This window comes from Artemia sp. Qi Xiang Cuo, chromosome 2 (genome assembly GCF_049724085.1).
Source record: "Artemia sp. Qi Xiang Cuo chromosome 2, ASM4972408v1, whole genome shotgun sequence".
Classification (NCBI taxonomy): Eukaryota; Metazoa; Arthropoda; class Branchiopoda; order Anostraca; family Artemiidae; genus Artemia; species Artemia sp. Qi Xiang Cuo.
The window spans coordinates 64,411,543-64,430,346 of record NC_142795.1 but is presented as its reverse complement, the minus strand read 5'-3'; the positions used below and the strand labels follow the sequence as shown (position 1 = coordinate 64,430,346).

Below are 18,804 nucleotides of genomic sequence, written 5' to 3'. Positions count from 1 at the left end.
TATATATATATAAATATATACAAAAAAGTTATTATACGGTCTCATTTTATTTAAATCATTTCCACTCGATCTATTCAACAATTTATCTTGTAGCATTCAGTTCATGTCAAGTTTTTTTTATCTAAATGAGCTTTCCTAAGTAATGGTAATAAAGATAGCTTATCAAGAAGGGAATAAAAGAGTTCTGAATTTACATTTAAGGTTCTAGCAAAGTTTGTGATGGCTTATGATACAAATTATATTGCATATCGCTGTTCGGGGGTGTTTTTAGCCCTACTTGGTGGAGGACTTCTTGCGACTTCTGTAAGCTTTATTTTATATTATTTAAATGGTTTTTATTCTGTATGCAAGTCCTTCAATCCATACTTGGGATGACAATTCATTCTTCTTGAAAGTCTAAGAGCCTATATTTTTGAATTTTATAAAAAAACATTTGAAAATGCTTCACTAATCCCAGTTATATTTTTTTTTTTTTTAGAAAAATGCAAATGGAGACATATATGTCTCGATAGATACAGCGTCACTTGAAGTCTCGTCAAAATTAGGCATCTTTGTTATTTCTTTTCCGCTAAACATAGTAAGAGTATTAACAATATTATTTGACAGATAAATATATCCCTTCTTAAATTTCCTAAACGATTACTTTGTACATTTAATGGTAGGCTACTCATTCAAATTTTACTGCTACGCATTTGTCCAAAAGTAGGCGCGTTAGAGGAACTGGAGGAAAACGTTATGAGGAATTGCTCTAAATGGCGTCTGATTGCATTAATGAGATTTTTGACATTTGTATTTCTTACCTATAAGATTTCTGATGAAAGTATTTTTAAAGAAAAGGTGGGGTGGTTTAAGGTATTGTTTACAGTTATGGTAATCAGACCAAAAATTTTCCTTACTGTGGCACCAATCTGAAAGCATATTCATGTGTTTTTCCAGGTTATTTTTTTGGTTGATCATATTTGACCACTTGATCTTAAATGCTCCCTGTATGGTGACCTGTAGTCCAACGTTAAATCATGGCTGCAGTGGCAGTTGCAACCTAGTAAAGAAAGTCCTTAGTGAAAGGTCCAAAAGGTCCAACAACCATGCTTCTGGGGATGAAATGACCGCCAAAACCCCAACGGGGCGAGGTTTGCAAATTATGCAAATTTTGCATCGTTTACATATTGGTTTATTATTGGGAAAGGGAGGTGTGTTTGAGCCTTGGTCTACAAAAAGGCTGTGGGCATTAAGATATAATTCTTAAGAAATATTGAAGGGGATAAACTAAATGAAGTAGATAAACTAAATCGAAAGCCACTATGTATATGAAGGTTCCTATAACGGTGTATCTGCAATTTCTCATGAACAACCAAGGGTATTAAGTTGAAACTTTCAGGTATTTTAAGGGGGATGTAAACCTAAATCAAGAGACCAATTTCATCCAGGTTGTCAAAAGGCTTGTGTGCAATATGTCTGGAACGACAAAAGGCATTAATTTGAAACTCTCAAGGAGTGTTAAGGGGATGTTGAACTAAATCAAAAGGCAGCATGTGCAATCAGGCTGCCGAAAGAGCGCGTCTAAAATATCTCAGGAACAGCCAAGAGTATCAAGTTGTGAAACTAAATCAAAAGACACTGTATGTATCCAGGTTTTCAAAAGGATTCATCTCCAATATCCCTTGTAAGGGCAATGGTATTAAGTTGAAACTTTCAAGGCTTATTGAGTGGGACGTTGAGCTAAATCAAAAGAAAGTACATGCGTCGAAGTTGTCAAAAGGGTGTATCCGCAATATTTCGGCACGGCCAAGGGTATAAGTTGAGACTTTCAAGACTTATTAAGGAGTATGTTGCACTAAATCAAAGGCGCTATGTTTGTCCGTGAAGGTTGTCAAAAGAGTGAATCCACAATGTCTCAGAAGCGACTGAATGTATTAATTATAAACTTACGTGACGTGCTGAGGAGGATTCTGAACTAACCAAAAATCACTATGTGCTCTCAGGTTGTCAAACGAGCGTACCTGCAAAGTCTTATGAACGGCAAAGGGTATTAAGTTGAAACTTTTATGTCATTTTCAGGCAGATGTTCAACTAAATCGTAACACATTGTGTACATCAAGGCTGTCAAAAGAGTGCATCTACAATACTTCTTTGGGAACCGCTCAGGTGACACCAAGGGTATCAATGTCAAAAGAGCGTATCTACAGTGTCCCTGGAACGGCTAAGGATACTAAATTGAAACTTCCAAATCATTTTCAGGAAGACCCTGAACTAAATCAAAAGACACCATGTATATTAAGGTTGTCAAAAGTTTGTAACTGCAATACATCAAAGGCGGCTAAAGGTGTAAGTTGGAATTTTCAGGCATTTTGAGCTAAATCAAAAGGCATTGTTTGCTTCTAGACTGTCCAAAGGGTGTTTCTTCATTATCTCAGGGGCGGCAAAGAGTATCAATTAGAACTTTCCATTGACTTGAATGTACAAACAGTATAACTGCCTTCTTGAGCTCGTATGGGCACAGTATCTGTAAGCTTCCCGGAAAACCTTACCAATTTATTGATTGAAAATCGCTATCGTTCAATTATGACTCAACGAATTTCACTGAGGTTTCCCCGAGTAACCCAATTGGTTCAACTTTTACTACTTTTGGCTTTTCTTACGGTACAGCAATATCCATGGATTGTGCCTGTCGTTTGGTTATATTCTTTCTTCCTGGAACGTTTCGGTGTTTCAGGTTTTCTGTGTTTTGTATTTCGTGAAAAAATATCATCGGCGAACGGGAATTCAACTTCCACCTTTGATTCTTCATCCCCTAAAGTGGATCTTTTGACTTCTTCTGTCAAAAGACACACTGTCTTTTTATTTTTGCTACGGGTCACAGTGTTTACTGCTTTTATTATCAGGGTCGCTTCTAGTGAAAAGAAGCTTCCGATATTGCCAAAGTTTGAACTTGCCACAACGTCTGTTGTTAGGGTTGATTCAAAACGTACTCTTACTTTTTCTTTCGGACTGTTCTGTCTTTATTTGCAAGTTTCATTACGACTTGTTATGTCAGAAATTTATGGTTTTGGCCGTAAAAGTATAACTGATGCAGTTATATCTAAATCTAAATGATTAATATTTTTTCTCTTTAATCAGGTCACTGGGTACGTAACTTTGACCACTACAAGAGTCAATTGCTATTTCTACCACATTTCCATTCATTTTTCCAGTAATCTAGTATGATCCCGTAAAAGCTCAGGTTTCGTCATTATTTTGGCTTCTAACCCAAATAATTACTTTAGCCGGTTGGTTTTTTCTACCATTATCCCTTGATGAGTCATAAGGCTAGCGGTTGCCCCCTGAGTCACTGGGTTATCTTTTGGGACCATAATACCTTAACTTGTAGCTATTTTCATTACACTTGTTTGAGTTGGAGCAATCAACGGCATAATGGCTGTGATTTTTACAATTAAAATAGGCGAAATCAAGATGTCACCTGTTTCTAACTAAACCTCCTGAACTCTCTATCCTAGTTATCATGAACGTAATACCCTTCGGAACTACAGTGGTAGCAAGTAGCTTCCATTTGTTTTTACCTTGTCTGACTAAATCTGTTTCTTTCTTCTCTGTAAGGGTATCCGACCTTTCTATTACCTCCCACTTTTGTTTTTGTTGTATTTGATGCATCTTTTCTAATTTCGACATAATAGTCCGCTAAACTTACCATTTTTTATTGTCTCTTCGATTTTCCGAATTTTATGTCTTCGGCTTGCAAAACAATTCGATCGTTTTATTTTACTTATGCCTCCTGGTACAAATCCTGATGACCACCTCTTTAGAATTGCCCTATTTTCTCTCGAAACTTTCTCTAATTCTACTAGCTTCTCTCTTCACCTGGGTGATCTAGAACGCGTTATTCTTGCATATTGGCCTACTTCAGTCATAAAGCTAGATTCTCGACTAATATTGTGGATTTCTGGGAATATCGCTAGTGAAGTAGTGAATCCTGATGTAGCTTGTTTCGTTAAATCGATCTCCGAAATTCTAATTCAAAAAGTATATAGAGGAAAAGCACGCATAGATTAATTAGGATGGAACGAAAATCTTATTAATGAATTAGCAGGACTATAAAGTACAAAACCATCTTGGTTATCAAAATTTAATATCTGTAGCTAGGATGATAATTTTTTTTCTTCCACACAGTAGAGTCTTATTATGGTGCCGATATCGTAGCCTCCGAACCGCCAGGTTACACCAAAAGGACAGGCTTCCAGTGTTCCTTCAACAATACTGATAATTTGCCACGAAGAATCTTCAATTCTGAAAAGAAACACCTCCAAAGAGTCAAGCAATCTTAATAGAAATCACTCCATCAGATTCAGGATATTAGAGGAGCTTCAAGCTCCTATCTGCAAAAACGAGAAATTTTTTATTTTTTGCCAGAAGAAAAACCACGGATGCGTGTTTTTTTTCTTCACAGGGATTGTTGTGTCGAACCAATGGCCCTTAAAATTCGGAAGAGGGCTCATTCAAACGGAGATTAGAAGTTCTTCTTTCTCCAAAGATATTCGAAAGAATATCTTTGGAGATATCTATTTGGCTCAGCATAGTTGAAAAGTCCATTAACTATGCCTCTGGCGATGACATGACCCACCGGAGCCCCTGGGGAAGGGGATGTAAGGTATTCAATTTGCCCATGGTTTACACATAGTGTTTATTATAGAGGAGCATACCGATCTTTTGCTTGGGGGTATTTTTCTGTAGAGGGAGGAATTTTACATCGGAGGAATTTTCCAGAATTTATATACAGAATTCTTTTTATTTGTTTTACTTTTCTCTTTGGCGGTTCAATTTTACATACAGAAAGAATTTTCCTTGGAAATTTTAGCACGAGGGAAGTGTGTGGGGAGTACTTCCGTGGGGAGATATTTTTCGAGGGAGTGATTTTCCGTGTGAAAATTTTAAGGGAAATATTTCAGCGAGGAGAGAACTGTCCGGGGGTAAACTTTTTTTGGAGGGAGTGGGATTTTACGCTGGAGAAGTTTTCCGTGGGAATAATATTTCCTTTGGGGAACTTTCTACGGAAGGGGGAAGAAATCTTCCGACACGATTTGAAAATATATCAGAAATTAATTTTAAAAAAGCAAGTTTTTTCAACTGAAAGTAAGGAGCAAAATTAAAACTTGAAACAACGGAAAATATTCCGTATATTGGGGGCTACATCCCCCTGGATCCCTCGGTTGTTACGCAAAACATTTTTAGTTCTTTAAAAAGCTTCTTGTGTTTTAGCAGTTTTCTTGAAGAATTTTGACAAAAAGTCAAACTTTAGCGGAATGAGCGAGGAGGGGGTATCCCCCGTTATGTACAAAATAACTCCTGTTCGTTTAGGCTTTAATGTTATTCCCGACTTTCAGTTTCAAGAATTTGGCCGTTTTTCATTTAATTATTGCCAAGGGCGGTTTCCCGCCTGCTCCTTACCGAGAATGGTTGGATCCAATTGATACAGACTGAAAAAAGGAGTCTTTTTTCCAACTCCAGAAGAGTCATCAAGCCAAAATAAGTTTGTCTCGGATTTTGTTGCTATCGATAGAATGTTTTATCAGATCACTCGCGGTAATGAAGGATGAACTAATACAGATTATGGCAAACGTCAGCTTCAGTGAGGTAGTCTAGGAAAAGCGTGAAAAAAAGAGGTCAGCCTCAAACAAATTGCTATACAAATGATTATTTCATTACCTGACCCACAAATATGTGCTGATTCCGAATCCGAAAAGTTTACCGCTCTAGCTCTTTCACAAATTTGATTTTTTTAGGTTAAATTTGAGATTGAGGCAAAAAATGTTGATTGAGTAAAAACCAGCAAATGTGATTATATATGTGATTTCTATGCTCTTTTTTTTGCTGATGAACATGAAAGTAAATGTTTTTCAAAAGAATTGTTTGGGGCTTAAAGCTTTGAGAGAGAGTGAGGTTGGGGGAGAAGTTCTAGGAAAATTGTAAGGGATCAAATTACAAACCAAAGAATTATCTTGCATAATTTGTGGATGAAACAGAATTGTTATATGAATGAAGTCATACCTGGAAGGTTGACATTTAACTTAACGCTCCAGAGGGAAGTAAAATATTAATTTTATTAACAAATATTACTATTATCACTTGACTTACTTTTTAGATAGTTGACAGATCACTTGGAATTTGTGATAACACCCTTGTTGACGTCTTTACGGGAGCATGGTCGGGGGTACCAATCATTATTGGAGGATTTGTAGCTCTTTTCATAGGAAGGAAAGCAAGCAATACTCTGCTAAGAATTCATATGGTAATCACTCTGTTGTCAAGTTTTGCTCTCGTTGGAGCAGTAGCAGTTGGAGTGTTGCGGCTCCTTCAATTCTTTGAAAATACTTCAGGACTTCTCATACCAATAGGAGAATATCTGATAATATGTAATGGATCTTATCCGGGTTTATACGTCAACGAAAATATGTGCAGGTAAAACAGTTTGCTAAGAATTTCTCTTTTTATTGCACTGCTTCAACATGTTTTTTTCGCTTCTGTTTTATTTCTATTAGATCGATCAATAGACTGACAAATGAGGTCAAGTCAACAAGACATTGCCATATTCTGATTTAGGAACAATAAAGTATAAATTTTCAATGATATTTTCTGGTGCAATTATAGCAAGAACTAAATTTTGCTTACCAGGACTGCCAAGAAAGAGTCTTGGGACACGGAACTGTAGTTAAATTTTAAAGCATATTCTAGTTTTTGACCTAGACTATTTATACAGTACCTGAGCTTTAAGGCGTACAAATAAGCGTCAACAGCCTACTTCGTTATCAACCGAACGGTACTTTGAGAAAAAAAATTCCATGTTCAAAAAAAGATAACTGTCCAAATGGGCTAAATCTGGAAAGTACGGTGCATTTTTCAGCCTTTCACATGCAACGTTTTCATTATTTTAAGGTGCAACAGTCAGAATTATAATAGCGAGTTCATGTAGTTAAAAGTGGTCACAGAAAAATGATGTGATGATCATATTATGATGCTTCCATATTTACATCACCACAGGATAGGTTAGAGACAGGTATCATTCACATAATGAAAATGCGTTCTATTATCATTGGGTTACAACGACCATCAGCAAATAAACATTTGTGCTTCGAAACGAAATTGTTTTCTTACAAAACGTTGGAATTAGTCTCTTAGAATACTTGCGTAGTATCCATTTGTAATCTTTTTGTGCCTCTTAAGACTATTACCCAGTAGAGTCTAGTTTCAGTACTTCAAGGTTTAATCTTCAAAATAAAGCACAACTAAATATATAAGCTTGCCCGACAGGATCCAAGACTCAAAAACCACACAAATAAAACATCTTTAGGTGGGGTATCAGAGAAACTAGACAAAACAATCATAGGTTAAACTACTAACAAAAAAAAAAAAAAAAAAAAATTTAACCAATATATTAAAATAAAACGTTGAACCAACTTTTAATAATAATCAAGTGAATTCACCTTCAAACTTTGTTTTTAACAAGGGAAGGGAAAGGCGAACAATTTCTTTATCATCCATTGATAAATAAAATTTAATAGGGCAATTACGTACACTAAATCTAGATCGCTCACATCTGATAAGAGGCTGACGAGGATTAGAATCAAAACGAGGATTATGATGATGGACACGGTCGGTAGGAAGCAGATCGAGAGAATACATCATTGAAGGCAGACTATTTCTGAAGTAACATCCCAACAAAACTATCGAAAGAAACTGAGGAAATTGAGATACAGGCAAGATATTAAGAAACTTATAGACAATCTTTGTGGGAGACAAATTTGGCAGTGACGAAGGAGATGGAACAAACTCATGTAGAGCACGGGTTCCCTTATTTTGTAGCCTCTGTAGAGGTGCCAGATGACTAGTGAAGGTGTTTAAGTAAACGAGGGGACAATAACTAAGGTATGAGTGAATAAGGGAAAAATACGCAGAACGCATAGGATGATAAGGTAGGAGAAATTTAAAGCGATACATCATTCCAACATTTCGGCTTATCTTTAGTTTCACTTTATCTTTATAAGATTTAAATGACAGGTTACTATCTAGCTGGATACCGAGATACCTAATGTTCTCATCTCTAGAAATACTATTGCAATCATCAATGTCCACAGACCGCAGGCTTGACGGGCGAACTCCAACTCGAGAGAAAATCACAAAATTTGACTTAGAATAATTCACCACTAGCCTGTTTTCTTGGAACCACTGAAATAGGCACTTTCGATTTTCGTGTGTAGTTGCGATTCATCATTAGCTTTAACACTGCAAGCAGTGTCATCAGCAAACAACACAGTTAATCCAAGCTCTTTTAAAGCACTAGAAATATCATTCACGTAAATGAGAAATAAAAGAGGACCCAAAATTGAGCCCTGGGGCACATCAACTACATTCGATTGGGACACTTCACAGGAACAATATCCTTTTCAGTAAGACTGTTCCCATAGCCTTTCCAGCTAATGAAAGTGCAAGTGCGAATTAGAACAGTAACTGTTTTATAGATTTTTTAACGCCATATGTATTAGAAAAATTGAAAAAAGAATCATTGTGTGAGGTCGAAAGGTCATGAAAGTAACATTTCTTGATTAATAAAAAGCGTTACCAACATGACTGATGAACTTTATTTAGCTAGATGGGGTAATCTGATTAGCAATCGCAGGAATTCATGAAATTGCAGTGTTCTTTTAATGTACCGGTTTCTAATGCTTAATCAATATTTCTGGCTCTAATGTTATGGATGAAATAAATATATACAGCAACAACAAGCAGAAGGAATTCCTAATTTCCCACTGTCTTGGCTATAGTATGCTAAGAAAAGAGAAAATTACGAAGAGGCAAATTCAATCAATCAAGCAAAAAACAGAAAATATATCCCACAGACAGTCTTAGCGTAGTACATGGGTGACCAAAGGCTGAGTTTTAGAGTGGCCCTTACCGGGTCTAATTGGCACTCCCAATGCTGTATAATAGAAATCTCAAAATAAAATATGATAGGCAGCATGATAGTGTTGCCTAAGTAAAGAGCGATTTGGCCGCAATATGTTATTTATTTTTATTTTTTCCGACTATCAATGAGATAGTCGGAAAACGTTCGAAGACAGATGAACCTGTCAAAGATGAGTTTGTACGACTTGTTACTGACTCTAATAATGTGAACAAAGCCTGGGTGACGCATTTCGAAAAACTGTTAAATAGACCACCACCTGCTGATCCTCCAGATATACCAGACACGCCATTTCTAAATCTATCCTTCGACATTAAAGTACCCTCTGGTGGGGAGATACTAAAGGCAGCAAAGAAGCTGAAGTCTGGAAATTCCCCTGGGGAAGACCGAATTACGGCTGAAATGATTAGATGCTCAGTAGCTGCATGCATAACTGTGTGCACCACGTTTTTCTCTTAACTTGGAGAACAGAAGAAATTCCTAAGGATTGGACAAAAGTAATCTCGTCAAAATATTCAAAAAAGGCAACGCTGCAAAGTGTGGAAACTGAAGAGGTATCATTCTTGTATCTATACCTAGCAAATTATTGGCGACTATACTGCTTAACAGAATCCAACCAGGGTTGAACCAACATCTCCAAGAGAAGCAGCATGGATTCCGGCCAAACCGATCATGCGTTGATCTTGTATTTGCTCTTAGAATGCTGCTAGAAGAACGAATGAATGGCTCAATAAGCTTTACTTGGTATTTATAGACTTCGAGAAAGCTTTCGAAAGCTTTCGGTTGATCGCCAAACGCTTTGGAAGGTTCTCCAATACTACGGTATTCCTGATAAGCTCATTCGAATCATTGAAGCCTTCTACAAAGACACAGAATGTTGCGTGAAGACAAATGACGGGAGTACCCGTTACTTTCGTATCATTACAGGGGTGAAACAAGGCTGTGTACTATCACCACTGCTATTTATTCTTATCATTGATTATATTCTACGGACCTGTATCCAGTTGGATAATAAGAGACTCGGAGATGTTGATTTCGTTGACGATATCAGCCTCCTAGAGTCCTACAAACAAAAGCTCCTGAATTACCTTAACCAAGTCAGGGACGCTGCCGAACCTTTTGGCCTTAAGATAAATACCAACAAAACAAAAAGTAGAAAACTGGATCTCCACTCGACCTACGATGCAATAAGCAGACGATAGAGGAAGTTGTAGAGTTCAAGTACTTAGGAAGTAGGTCTACCATCCTCAATTCAGGATCGTGTCAGCGAGAAGTCAAGAATCGACCAGGCTAATACATCTTTCAGGAAACTGTCTCAGATTTGGCGCAGCCAGAAGTACTCTCTCCGACTCAAGCTGAGGCTGTTCAACAGCAACATCCTCTCAACGCTTTGCTATGGTTCTGAAACTTGGCATATAGATCAAATATTTGAAAAGGAACTAAATATCCAATGGTCCCAAAAAGTAACAAACGCTACTATACGACAGAAAACATCTCAGCCACTGGTAACCAAAGTGATCAAATTTAGGAAGTGGAGATACCTTTGGTCATGTAATCCGCATGTCCGAAACTTGACTACCGAAGGTCGTCCTTCAGTGGCGGCCACGTGGTACCTGAAGAAGAGGACGCACCAAAAATACCCTACGGTGCAGCTACCGGGCTGACCTCGCAAACCTCAATGCCTCAATACAACCTGAATGGAAAGATGTCTGGACGGCCGCAGCAATGAAAGAGATGACTGACGACTCCTCTTGGATGCCCTAAGCACCTCTGGAGGCACAGAAGGATCTAAGGTCTAAGGTAACGCAAGACCAGGACACTTCTCATAGGGAGAAATGTCATAGAGACTTCAAAAAGAGCTCATGGAGGGCAACCAGTCCCCCCCCCCTCCACGTCAATCATTTCCCCAAACACATCCAATCAAAATTTGAAATAGCCATTTTTTTCTGCGTAGTTTAAAGGTCTTGAAATCATGACTTTTAGGACGAAAACGCCCCCCCCTACAATCTTCAGGGCAAGGATTGTAGGTTATGCACTGGGGGGATATAAGGCTTTTTCTTTAGAAAGAGTGGTCACATAAACCTCGGAGGGGGGGCTCATTTGATTGTTAATCAGAAGTTCAGCTGGCCATTTTAACAGTCAACAGTGATTAGAGGTCAACCTCCCCCCCATACGCCAATCATTTCCCCAAAAACATCCAATCAGGATTTTTGAGATAGCCATTCTGTTCAGTGTAGCTGAAAGGTCCAGAAATTATATCTTTGAGGATGACCCCCCATAGCCCTCAGGGCAAGGGTTGTAAGTTACGCCCTGGGGGCATATAAGGTTTGATTTTAGAAAGAGTGGTCGTATAAACCTCGGAGGGGGCTCATTTGATTGGTAATCAGAAGTTCTACTGGCCTTTTTAACAGTCAATAGTGACTGGAGGTCAACCAGCCCTCCCCCCTTCCTACACCAATCATTTCCCCAAACAAATTCAATCAGAATTTTTTAGACAGCCATTTTGATCAGAGAAGCTCTGTCAAGCTGAATTATTTCCCAAACACATCTAGTCAAAATTTTGATACGACTATTTTGTTCTGCATAGTAGAATGGTTCAGCAACTATGTCTTCAGGAATATTGGGCATGTCAACCCCCCCACGCAATTGGTCCATTATGCTTTATAAATAAATGCTACTTTAAAACTAAATCAAAAGGCATTTTGTTTGCGGGTGCCAATAAGACACTTCACAAATATATCTAGAACGACTAGGGCTATCAGGTTGAAGCTTTCGGGGCAACTAGCATTACTACTTCTGCTCTTGCAATTTAATAGAGTGTAAGTGTGTCCAGGTTGTGAAAGAGCATAGATAGAATATTTTGGGAATGATATTAAGTTTTATTTTTTCAAGCCATCTTGAGGAGGTATAAAATTAAATTAAAAATTACTATTTGTGCCAGGATTAAAAATTGTTGAAAGAGTTTCTCCCAACATACAAATAGCAAGCCAAGCTATGTCTTCTTATAGAAAAAAAAATCGAAAAGATGTAAAATATTAAATTTTTTTTCATGAAAATGGCTGTCAGTAAAAAATAAACAGAAATTAATTAAAAAAAAACAGTTAAATTCAAGCTTTACAAGCTTGAATTAATTTTTTTTTATTATTTTTTTTTATTATATTTTTTTTAATTAATCAAGCTTTATTGATAACAAAATACGTTTAAATGTTTTCGCTTTTTTCAAAAAACAAAAAATTACCAAAAATTTAAGATTTTAAGGAACAAATATCAGTATAGGTATATTAAACTGACAATCCACAATCATTTGTTGTTTTTATTTCAGTAAAGCCTAAATTATGGTCTGGTCTTGAGAAGGCATGGGGGTTGTCTGCCCTAGTAATGTTTATTTTTGCTCGTTTCGAGTCTGACTCAGCCATTTATTCTAATTTCTGTTCTTTTTGAGCTTCATTTATTTGTTGATAATGATTTGTGGTAGTTTTATGCTTGGAAGATTATTTGACTTAATTTCTGCCCATTTTGGGCTTAATGAAGCTCTTTTTACTTTTCTTTGAAAACCATATTTTGTGGAGAAAGTTTTTTAAATTAATACAAATATAAGGCAGCGTCATTCTGCTAGGGGGGCTGGAGCCCCACCTACCGCTTCTTATGGGCCCCTATGGAGTAATAAAGACATCATAAAACGACGCTGAAAGTTAAGAGGAAAGTTAAGAAGGAAAGAGTTTTTAAACAACAGCGCACAAGTCACCACATAGTCCTTAATATGTGGCTAGCTTGTGGCTAACCACAATCAGCCGATATTCAGGTAAAAAAAAAGTTACAGACCCAAGCCTGGGAAGAGAAAAAAGCGAACTATTTTGTTTAGGACTGATTCCAATATAAAAGAAGAAACTTTTCTAGTCTCGGGTGCTTTTGTATTAAAAATTAAATAAAAAAAAATTAACTGAAAGTAAAGAGCGACATTAAAACTTAACACTAACAGAAATTATTCCGTAAATAAAAGGGGCTGTCCCCTCTTCTGTGCCTCACTCTTTATGCTAAAGCTTTTTATTGTTTAAAAAAAAATAATGTTGTGTGACAGGGTCAACTTTAGCGTAAAGAGCGAGGCGTTGAGGAGGGCATAGCCCCTTTCATATACAGAATAATTTCTGTTCGTTTTAAGTTTTAATGTCGCTCCTTACTTTCAGTTCAAAAAAACTTTTTTTTTATTTAATTTCTGAACGTTTTTGAATTAATGGATCTTCGATTTTGGCTCACTCACATGAATAATCAGAACGAAACTTGTATATTAATTTTACTTGTTTTGGCTAAATGGCTTTCTCGAAATTTTGTTCTGACGTAACTTACGAATTAACTTACGTAACGAACTTTTATATTTGTATGTTGTTTATTACCTATATTAGGGAGTTTACCCCTAGTCATTACCTCGCGCTTTACCCTAAAGTTCGAATTTTGTTCGGATCACATACCCCTGAATCACAAAGGCCGGTTAATTAGAATAGATAGCTCTTTTGAAAGTACTAAAAAAACTTTAGAGTAAAGGGCGAGGTATTGACTAAGGGGCGAATCCCTCATATACGTAATCATATCTGTTTGTTTTAAGTTTCAATGTTGCTCCTTACTTTCAATTGAAAAAACTTGTTTTTTTTAATCTACTTTCTGTTCATTTTTTAAATAATGCTGGGAAATCCGGCACCCCCTTCATAGAAATGTCCCTTCCCCCGAAGAAATATCCTCCATGGAAAGATCCTCCCCCATAATCCCTCCTCCGACCCCTCCTCCCCACCAGAAAAAAATCTTGCCTGAAACGTCTGTATACTTCCCATTAACCAATACTATATGTAAACAATGGGCAAAGTGTTTAGGCTATGCTGAACAAAATGGTCATCTCAAAATTTTGATTGGGTGACTTCGGGGGGAAAATGAGCGTGGGAGGGGGAAAAGTTGCCCTCCAATTTTTCTTGGTCACCTAAAAAGGGCACTAGAACTTTTAATTTTCGTTCAGATTAGCCCTCTCACAATATTCTAGGACTAGCGGATCGATACGATCACCCCTGGGGATATAAAAAAAAAACAACAACAAAAAAACAAATAAACACGCATCCGTGATCTTTCTTCTGGCAAAAAATACACATTTTTGCAGATAAGAGCTTGAAACATCTGTAGTAGGGTTCACTGATACTCTGAATCTGATGGTGTGATTTTCATTAAAGTTCTATGACTTTTAGGGGTCGTTTCCCCATTTTTTCGAAAATAGGGTAAATTTTCTCAGGCGCGTAACTTTTGATGGGTAAGATTAAACTTAATGATGCTTATATATTTGAAATCAGCATAAAAATCTGATTCTGTTGATGTATCTATTGGTATCAAAATGCCGGTTTTTAGAGTTATGGCTACTATTGAGCCGGGTCGCTCCTCACTTACAGTTCGTTACAACGAACTGTTTGAGCACTTGATTTAGAATACAGAGTCACTGTACTGAAATGGCAGTGACATGTGGCTGAGTAATGTTCCTTAGATTTGATTCAATAAAAAAATAAGTTTTTTTTTAACTGAAAGTAAGGAGCGACATTAAAACTTAAAATGGACAGAAATTATTCCGTATATGAAAAAGGCTGTCCCCTCCTCAGCGCCTCGCTCTTTACGCTAAAGTTTTTTATTTTTTTAAAAAACAACGTTGCGAGAGAGAGACAAACTTTAGCGTAAAGAGCGAGGCGTTGAGGAGAGTACAGTCCCTTTCATATACGGATTAATTTCTGTTCGTTTTAAGTTTTAATGTCGTTCCTTACTTTCAGTTCAAAAAACCTGTTTTTTTTTATTTAATTTAAGAACGTTTTTGAATTGATGTAGGTTTTGATTTGGGCTCACCGTACATTAATAATTAAAACGAAATTTGCATATTAGTTTTATTTTTTTTGGTTAAATGGCTATCTCGAAAGTTGTTTAATTTTATTTACTAAGGTTTTCATTAGTAACTTACGTAACAAATATCTATATTCGTATATTTTTATTACTTAAATTAGGGGTTCGCTCCCTAGTCAATACCTCGCTCTTTACGCTAAAGTTTAAATTTTTTTCTAATTATTTAAGAATGACCCCTTAATCACAAAGACCGTTAATTAGAATGAATAGCTCTTATGAAACTACAAAAAAAACGTTAGTGTAAAGAGTGTGGTATTGACTAGGGGGCAAACCCAATCATATACGTAATAATTGCTGTTCGCTTTAAGTTTTAAAATGCTCCTTACTTCCAGTTGAAAGACTTGTTCTTTTTTTATTTAATTTCTGATCTTTTTTTAAATAATGCTGGGAAATCCGGCCATCTTCATAGCAATGTCCCTTCCCAAATGAAAAGTTCCTCCATGGGAAGATCCTCCCAAGTAACATCCGATCCCCCCCCCCCAATACCAGAAAACATCCCCCCTGGAAATGCCTATATACTTCCCAATAACCAATACTATATGTAAACATTGGGCAAAGTTCATAACTTGCAGCTCTTCCCTTGGGGACTGTGGGGGATTAATCATCCTCAAAGACATAGTTATTATAATTTTCGATCATTCTGAACAAAATGGCTATCTCAAAATTTTGATCGGGTGACTCTTGGAAAAAATGAGCGTGGGAGGGGGCCTTAGTTACCCTCCATTTTTTTGGTCACTTAAAAAGTTTCCGTTCGAATGAGCCCTCCTGCGATATTTTAGGACCACTGGGTCGATACGATCACCCCTGCGGAAAAGAAAAAAAACGACAAATAAACACGCATCCGTGATCTTTCTTCTGGCAAAAAATACGAAATTCCACGTTTTCGCGTATAGGAGCTTGAAACCTCTACTGTAGGGTTCTCTGATATGATAATAAATCTGATAGCGTGATTTTTATTAAAATTCTAAGACATTTAGGGGGTGTTTACTCTTTTTTAGAAAATAAGGCAAATTTTCTCAGGCACGTAACTTTTGATGAGTAAGACTAAAGTTGATGAAATTTATATATTTGAAATGAGCATAAAAATCTAAATCTTTGATGTATCTATTGGTATCAAAATTCCCTTTTTTAGAGTTTCGGTTACTGTTGAGCCGGGTCGCTCCTTACTTACTGTTCGTCACCACGAACTGTTTGAAATGAAGTCTAGTAAGCTTGAGCCTAGGCTGCAGTAGCCATAAACTCGTATATTTTGGTTACTTTCTAGTCCGAGGAATGCGCCAACCCAATTTCTTTCGTATTACCCGTATTTGCTAGTTTTTTTTATCATTTTAATTGGCAGTGAGTGAAATGTCAGATTTTTTTAAAGGGTAAGCAGCCTCAGCAACTTTGACTGCTGGGGGTTGATGTTTTTTGCTTATTCTAAATGAAACTATTATTGCATGATTTGATAAATATTTAAAGTTGTATACTGGGAAATGATATTTAGACATAGTTCAATGGATGTATGTAAACAACTTTTGAAACTCAAGATTTTCAGTCCCTTGTTAATTTGAAGAAATCATGTGAAATAAATTGCCAAGTTGCCAACGCAAAGAACGTAGGCTACTGAATAGAACCTGATATTTGACATGGTTGTAATGGGAATTAAAACTGATAAAATCACTCGCAGTGCATCACCAGGACTAAAAAATAAATAAGAAAAAAATGCACAAAAAATTATTAGCTTTGTTACGAACACTTTCAGTTTAAAAACTTAGAAATAATATTTAGAACTTCAAATCAAATTGGCTATACCTATTGTGTTTTTCGTCAAAAGTGGGTGTCTCACAATTGGACCATTCATGCACTTTTCCTTTCTTTTTTTAATATTACACTAGACATACTTTTAAACTACAACTTAAACGTTTTTAAATGTTCTTAAAAGTTGAAACTTGTTAAGTAATTTGTTAAATAGAGCTTAATTCTAAGCTCAGTGAAAGTGGTATAAATAAAGAGATTATCTATAGCAGTCCTGCAAAGAAACCACAAGAAACCCACTAGTAAACATACTATGGCCCACAAACCTTTTCACAGGTCAGCAACAAAAAGAAAGGAAGCAGCAAAATCTGCCCATTTTCTTTAGTTTTGAAGATGTATGTAGAAAACCTACATTAAACATAAAAACTTCTATATTGCTGCTGGGCCGCCGTGCAAAAAGTGGGGTAGCATAGTAGCAATGCTACTTGGCAGTTTCTATGGTCTAGTGAAATTTTTTCGCAGATTTTGTCTGAAAATACTGTTTTTAAATATAAAAAAAACTTTTTGTTCCAAAAAAGCTGTCAAAACAAAAGTTGTGCTGCTATAGTGTCGGCAGCTTTTGGAATTCTGTTGAATTCTGCTACTTGCAGCTTAGGACTTTTTCCATACCTGCTGCTGGGTAAAGCTAGAAAGCGTTAATTTTTTTCTTTTTCTGTAACAAACTTCATTTTTCTTTCTCCTCAGCACCACTAAGGACGCCTGTGAAGTGACATCAAAATTTTTCTGTTATGTAAATATTATTTAACATCACCGTATTCTAATCTAGGCCCACTTCGGTAAGTAAAAACAGCAGTATATATACATAAGGAAGAATTTGACTAGATGAGACTCTTTAATTAGTGCTAAATTTCATATATAAATGATGTAAAATAACTATCAAATTTTTCAGAAAATAATTCGGTCATTTGAATGTAAAATAGAATGTGAAAATTTGACATTGAAATTAAAAATGCATTTATGATATTACCAAGATTCGTTTTTCACGCCTACACTTTAGCGGAAACTTTAGGGATTAAGTCTGAAGTTTTTTTGTGACTCTTGATCTTTACGACTTGGTGATATGTTTCAGTAAAATACTTAACCAACTTTTCAAACATTACAAACACCCAAATTTTGAAAATAAAATATATCGCCTTGCTAAACATTCGTTTGTAACAACTATTTGATTGAATATTAACAAAAAATATTTTGTAAAGCTGTTATATCTTTAGGCTTTGCTGTACTTGCTCATTCGACGGGATCAATTACAATCTTGAGCTGAACGCCATTGGATTCATAGTCCACCAAATATCCAGCCTTTTGTTTATAATTCTCGGGCTCCTGGCCCTTCCATCATCTCTGACCAGTTCAATTTTCTTCTGTGCACCAAAGACGAAATCACAGCCAGTAGCCCTAGACTTTGCAAACCAACTTTATTCGAATCAAGTTTATGCAGTACCGTTGCAGAATATTCCACACAGAAATGTTGATGGACGGAATCATGCTGCTCAATTTGGCTATAGAACTCGACAATTCTGAAATGTCAGTGGTTTAATATTTGTAAAGAAAGCTTTATGACTTACTGTTAATCAAGGCCGTATCTATGGGGGTTAAGAGGTGTAACCCCCTCCCCCCCCCCCCCGGAATATTTGTCCCACTCGTAAAAACGTAACAAAAATGAATATAAGTAATTTTTATTGCGTTTTATAAAGTTCTTTTTTGTACACCCCCGCCCGAAAAAATCCCTATGTAAGCCTCCCCCCAAAAATAGATCATGGATACGACCCTGCGTTTGACTCTTTGTTGTTTGAGATTGGCGATATGCCCAAATTTTTTAAGTGTTATATAATACAAACAATATTGGACCTATTCCTAATGGTATTGTTTTATATAACATTATATTTCTGTTCAAAAGTGATATTACTTTTATGCAAAAATTTGTTAATAGGGAACATGCAGATTGGCAGTGCTATTAGAAAGACTGAGTTTGGCATAATTACCGTGTATAATTTTATTTCGCTTCAGGGTTGCCAACTACGTCGAGGGGTAAATTGGAAAAAAGAAACAAAATCGTTCCTATCTATTTGGAAAAAGACCTTTTAATGTTCCGTGATTTAAAAAAAATCCTTGCTATCCCCTAATACATTGCACATCTTTAT

The 18,804-nt window shown here is 36.4% G+C and overlaps 1 protein-coding gene across 1 annotated transcript; it reads left to right on the top strand.

The window, feature by feature from the left end:
* Positions 1–219: 219 nt before the first annotated feature.
* LOC148955490 (uncharacterized) lies at positions 220–18,563 on the top strand. Its single transcript, XM_089108217.1, has 3 exons — positions 220–303; positions 6,134–6,450; positions 17,878–18,563. The coding sequence occupies exons 1-3, from the start codon at positions 220–222 to the stop codon at positions 18,182–18,184; spliced, it is 708 nt and encodes a 235-aa protein (XP_088964343.1). The 3' UTR covers positions 18,185–18,563.
* Positions 18,564–18,804: the final 241 nt, after the last annotated feature.